General features: G+C 33.8%; 1 protein-coding gene across 1 annotated transcript; it reads left to right on the top strand.

The window, feature by feature from the left end:
- The first annotated feature begins 582 nt into the window (after positions 1-582).
- On the top strand, positions 583-3,646 carry LOC145166045 (cytochrome P450 CYP72A219-like). Its single transcript, XM_079084973.1, has 5 exons — positions 583-1,000; positions 1,727-1,953; positions 2,050-2,291; positions 2,393-2,777; positions 3,040-3,646. Exons 1-5 carry the CDS (start codon positions 718-720, stop codon positions 3,463-3,465), a joined length of 1,563 nt encoding a protein of 520 aa, XP_078941099.1. The 5' UTR covers positions 583-717; the 3' UTR covers positions 3,466-3,646.
- The last annotated feature ends 2,979 nt before the right edge of the window (positions 3,647-6,625 follow it).

The raw sequence follows: 6,625 nt of genomic DNA, 5'->3' as shown, positions 1-6,625 counted from the left end.
CAATCTCAAACCCAACGGGTAGGGACAATTTTCCATTTTTAATTTACACGTAAAAATAAAATACAACATTGGTACCTCGACTTGCATTAACTTACATATCTGGCTTAAAATATTTGTTTTCTGTACTTTCTCTCCAAAATTAACAATTGCATTTCATTTGAGTCTTTATGACCCATAAAATACATGAAAGTGGCAGCACAACTTGAAAAATCACGAAGATGATGAAATATACAAATTGATTATGAGTTTTACTTTGATGAAAAATTTTCTTTTATTAATTTATAATTTTAATCTAAAACATATATCTTTGTTATGTCATTTTGGAAAACTGGAGTTTATTATTAAATTGTTTTATTCATAAGTTAACAATCCATGTTAGTGAATTTGATCAAACTACAAATGAATGATGTTATTGAGTTAATTGTAAAAATAATTTCACTTTCTTTATGTAGAGGAGACTATTGAAAAACAATAACATATGGATCATAACTATAATAACTCAAACACAAGGGACTTGATTGAACATTATCCGTAGAAAAATCCTGTCCCTTTATTCATCATCAACAAGACTCAAAAGTCAAAAGTCGAAATCAATTACAATTTCTCTTCGACTCACCTGCTACTACTTAGTATCAGAACTTGAACCTATAAACACAGTGTGTATCTTCATACTTAAGGAAAAGAAAAGCACCCTACCTCGATCAATATCCTCTAGAAATGGAGCTAAGTTTTAGTATGATCAACACAGTGCTATTTGTTGTTGGAGTGATAGTGATGATATGCGGATGGAGATTTTTCAACTGGGTCTGGTTGAAGCCGAAGAAGATGGACAAGTTCCTGAGAGAACAAGGTCTGAATGGAAATCCCTACAAATTTCTATATGGAGACATGAAAGAGATGGTGCAGATGACTGCGGATGCCAAATTGAAACCCATAAATCTCACCGATGATATCGTTCCACGTATCATGCCATTTCTTTATAACTCCGCGAAAATTTATGGTATGTATAAGAGCATCTAGTAGAGTTTATTTATGGAGTTTTTTAAAGGAAATTTTTAGAAAAAAAGTTAACTGAAAATTCCTTTATTAGTTTCCGTGCAAAAATCCATTCATGTTAATAAACTCTTTTTAAAAAACCATTGACCAGATGAAATCGGTTAACAAATTTTCCAGCTTATATGGATAAATTTTATTGAGGTGAAATATATGTATGTTTGAACAAAAACTGATGTATTAATTAGGTTGTCTCAGCTTTGTCTACCTTATCTTGCCTTATTTTTAAATGAAGATAATTGGGTATTATGGTTTGAATTTTTTATGTGGGTACTTATCCATTTTATAATTCGAAATGCATTGTAATAAGTATGAATGACTTTTTTGGAAGAAAAAAAATAATAAAGTAATGGTATTTCAGATAAATGTTAGAAAATATTGTGATTTTTCTGAAAATTTTACATTTTTTTAACGATACTTATACATTACTCTATCAATTTATAAATCTAAAAGTACACTCAACAATAGAAAGGTTTTTTTTTATCAACCTACGAGACCCATCAAATTTTTTTTATATATGATTTTATTATTTTTTTTGTATACTTGTCTATATTTACAACCAGTTAAAAGATCCTATTGTGTAATGCTCTAAACATATAACTTTAATAAAGTTGTTGGATATTATGGTTTGAACACTCTTGTTGTATGGAAAAGTGAAAATATTTGTATACAGGTAAAGGAAAGAATTTCTATACATGGATGGGCCCACGACCTTTTGTGCATGTAACAGAACCTGCACTAATACTACAGATTTTGGCAAATTATTCTCAATTTCAAAAGATAAATGGAGGAAATCCGTTGGCAAAGTTGCTAGCAAGAGGGCTAGTAGATGTTGAAGCTGATCAATGGGCAAAACATAGAAAGATTATCAATCCTGCATTCCATGTCGAAAAGCTTAAGGTTCTTGTTCTTTATAAATTATCAAAGCAAAAGTGCCAATATATATGTAATTATAATTTATAAACCATTGATTCCATTAATGTTCCAAATATGTAGCATATGGTACCCGCTTTTTACATTAGTTGTACTGAGATGATCAACAAATGGGAAGAATTAACGAAAGAAAAATCGTGTGAAGTTAATGTGCACCCTCATCTCCAAACCCTTACTAGTGATGTAATTTCACGTACAGCATTTGGTAGCAGCTATCAGGAAGGAAGAAAGATATTTGAACTTCAAAAAGAACAAGCAGCGCTAGTTATCAAGGCTTTCCAATCAATATATATTCCAGGTTCTAGGTGAGCAAGCTTTCCATTAATAATTTTGCTTTTTTAGCCTCATATTCTTTCCTAAAAAAATTCAAGTAATACTGTTCGATTATTCTACTATGATTTTATAGATTTTTGCCTACAAAGAGTAATAGAAGGATGAAGGAGATTGACCGAGATGTGAAGACTACAATAAACAAAATTATTAATAAACGGGTGACAAGAATGAAAGCCGGGGAAAGTAGCAGCGACGATTTATTGGGCATATTATTGGATTCCAATTACAACGAAATCAAACAAAAAGGGAACACCAATTTTGGACTTAGTACTGAAGAAGTCATTGAAGAATGCAAACTTTTCTATTTTGCAGGCCAAGAAACTACTGCAAATTTGCTCATTTGGACAATGATTTTGTTAGGCCAACACACAAATTGGCAAGACCGTGCTAGAGATGAAGCTTTAAAGGTGTTTGGAAAAAGAAAACCTGATATTGACGGATTAAATCATCTAAAAGTTGTAAGTGTTTTTGCTTCTAGTGATTGGATTTACAAACCTTTTATTAACTAGATAAACGCATAATGAATCTAGTAATATTTATACCAAACTATATTTTGGGATTAAAATAGAGCTAAATTATGTGACCCCATGTTTAAACTTGAGCCCTCACTTATCAGTGAGGTAAAATCTAAAGCAATCTGCAACAAATAAAAGAATTTATGACCATTTTTTTTATTATTACATTTGACAGGAGTTACGTAGTAATCACTTTTATTTGCAGATTAATATGATCTTGCTCGAGGTACTTAGATTATACCCGGTTGGTATAGGATTGGGAAGGATGATTCATGAAAAAACTACATTAGGAAACATAATATTACCAGCGGGTTCACTCCTCCAGTTGCACATGATGCTTTTACATTATGACAATGAAATGTGGGGTGATGACGTGAAAGAGTTCAAGCCTGATAGATTTGCAGAAGGCGTATCAAAGGCAACAAAGGAACAAGCGTCATACTTCCCTTTCGGAGGGGGTCCACGTATATGTATTGGGCAAAATTTTGCTATGTTGGAAGCAAAAATGGCACTCGTTATGATTCTAAGAAGTTTCTCCTTTGAGCTTTCCCCTTCGTACATACATGCTCCGCATACTATCATCACTCTGCAACCTCAGTATGGTGCTCAATTGATTTTGCACAAACTTTAGTGGTTATTGTAGCAAATACAAGATACATATATTATTGGTTTATTTTTGTACTATATTATATGTATAAAAGATGCATTATTCATCGGAGCATCTAGACGGGGCAGACTGGGTTTTAAAATAAGGTTTAAAAATAAAAGGAGTATATCGTAATAAAATATTAAAATGTAGTAATTGTTTGTAACACTGTATCATTTTTTTTCTCTATTAAGTATTAAATAGATCAAGTATCCTACAATTAATGAAGCATGCATGAAAAAGGTATTAAAAGGGAGAAACCAACTCCCTTTTAGCCGTTCATCGGCTTTTCCTTCTCCACCACCTTTGATTCTCCAATGAAATGCTTCCAGAGTTGTTTCACCGACGTCTGCTATGCGTAAATACAAAAGACCCTTTAATCCTCTTTCATCTCTGCCACTGAATGTTGAAACCCTTTCATATATTCCACGTGAAAACCCTACAATCTCCTCCGTCGCATGTCGCCTACTCTTTAACCCTCTTTAGATCACCATGGCTCAATCAGCGATCCTCAACCGTCGATTTTAGATCACCATGACCACCAGGAGGAGCAGCAATCGCCGTCGGAGTTTTCTCTGCCTCCAATGTCGGAATTCGATTCTTTCATGATGACAATGAGGATGGTTTTATCAGCCATACCCGTCGACTTTGCGCTTCACCATTCCGTCATCATTTGAAGAAATTACAAGCACCATTGGTACTACAAGAGCTCTTGAACCGACATTCTAGGGACTTGGTATGTTCCTATAAAAATATTGTGTATATGAATTATGTTCTTGTTCTGTTTTGTATCTCCTCAACAAATTGAATTCAAATTATTTCTCTCAAATAATAGACTCCACTTCATGCATTGTGCCTTGTTTATCATATTACATTAACATGATTGATTCTGAAATAGAATGAAAGCCAATCAAGCAAAATATAGAAACAATTATAGGCAATGAACTTTTGCAAAATGGTGATACTTATTTTTATTTTCCTTGTGGGATGAAGGTCTTGAAAATGTTTGTTGACCACACTCTTAAACCAAGTTAGTAATATTTCGTTTAAGTCACAAGGTTATTTCTAGAACTTTACAATTAACTGATGGTTATGGTGTGTAATTAATTAAATGTCGAATGAGTAGGACGATAGATTAATGTTGGTGCAAAGTTAAATGAGGGTGACATACCATTTGGATCTATCTTGAATCACAAGTAAGCATGTTAACGTAATGGATTATGATAAGGAACCCCTTTCTTCTCCCTCACCTAATCACCCACAAACACATAATGAATAGGTTTTTTTCAAAAAAAAAATTGTTTAAGAAACTTCGGTAACGAAAGGTTTTACCATCAACGGGCTTAATATAGTCAAAGACTTATGGTGTTTGAATTTGATGTTTGAATTTGAATTACAGGGTGTGTCGATCTAAAAATTTGGATTGAACTATAATAACAGCAAGATGATATGAACGGGACATCAGATTATGACTCTTGGATGAAGAACTTACTTGGGAATGCTTCGTACCGGTGTCTCTAAGGTTTTTCTTAACTTTTGTAGATTGAGTTTCTTACATTATGGCTCATTGATTAATCTTGTAACATTTTAGTATATTTACAGATGTTAACATCAAAGCCTCTAGTTTTATAAGAAATACCTTCAAAAAATGAATATGATGACATCCGTTGGAAGTTGGAACTTCAGGTATGGTTCTTGAAAACTTTGCACTTAAGGCTGGAGGGAGTGGAGTCAAGTTTTCCACGGTCCACGTAGGCACCATCTAGGATTTGCCACACTGCTTCAAAATTTTGCCATTTAGTGGGTGTGGGTTGTTGAAAACAAGTGATAACAATCGATTGGACTCACAATATCTAAGAATTTATTCAAGAACAAAAAGGCTTTTATAGCTATTACAAATAACAGAAAGAATGAGAAAGACTCAAAACATAACAAATTGATATCTTCCCTAAATCTCGTTCAACACGAAGAAGAAGGGAACAACCTGGTACTTTGGATTACTAAGTCACGCCGACTCTTGGCTTTGGGCCTTATTTCAAACATAACCTAAAAACGTGGGCTAACCCAAACATTGAGATTGACCCAATAAATTCCATCCCTTAAACAAGCAAGCGTTGAGCTTCTTGTTTAACATTTCTCACTCCAATTTCTTCTCTGGTGAATTCAAATGTAGCTAAAGTCAAAGGCTTAGTCATCATGTCTGCTAGCTGCTCCTTTGTGCCACAAAACTTCAGTTGTATAATATCTTTGTTCACCAATTCTCTGATATAATTAAAACAGAGATCTATATGCTTTATTCTTCTATGCATTACCGGATTCTTTGATAGCTTTTTATGGTTGAACACTTGTCACACATAATCTCCACAGTTCCAGACTTTTCTTCAAGTTCTTCAAGGAGACCTTTCAACCATACACAATGACATGTACATGTTGTAGCTGCAACATATTTTGCTTATGTTGATGATAAAGTAACAACTTCTTGTTTTCTAGAACTCCAACATATTGCAGCTCCACTGAACAAACATACATACCTAGAGGTGCTTTTCCGGTCCTCTAGATCACGTGCATAATTGCTATCAGTAAACACTTTTAATTTCTGACTTTGATCCTTCCCATAGTGTAGCCCATAGTTCATAGTCCCCTTTATATACCTCAGAACTCGTTTTGCCACAACCATGTGTTCTTCCTTGGGCTTTGCCATAAATCTTGCTAGCAAGCTGACCACATACATCAAATCTAGGCGTGTCATAGTCAAATACATGAGACTACCTATAAGAGTCATATATTTGGTGTTGTCAACGTCCTTCCCTGCCGCTAGTTTCATAAGTTTAGTACCTAGGATAATTGGATTCTTCACACCATTTTCTTCACTCATCTTGAATCTTTTTAAGACTTCTTTTGCATATTGTGATTGACACAAAGTGATACGTTCTGAGTTCTGGTTCACTTCTACTCCAAGAAAGTACTTCATCTGCCCCAAATCTGTCATCTCAAATTCCTATTGCATGGAATTTTTGAATGATTCGCACAATGCATGATCATTTCCAGCATAGATTAAATCATCAACATATAAGCTAACGAAGATGATTTTATCCTGTTCCTTCTTCACAAACAGTGTATGATCATAACTGCTTTTCTTGAAACC

This window comes from Lactuca virosa, chromosome 3 (assembly GCF_052849685.1).
Source record: "Lactuca virosa cultivar CGN04683 chromosome 3, Lactuca_virosa_CGN04683_v6, whole genome shotgun sequence".
Classification (NCBI taxonomy): Eukaryota; Viridiplantae; Streptophyta; class Magnoliopsida; order Asterales; family Asteraceae; genus Lactuca; species Lactuca virosa.
This window is presented reverse-complemented; position numbering and strand designations above follow the sequence as displayed.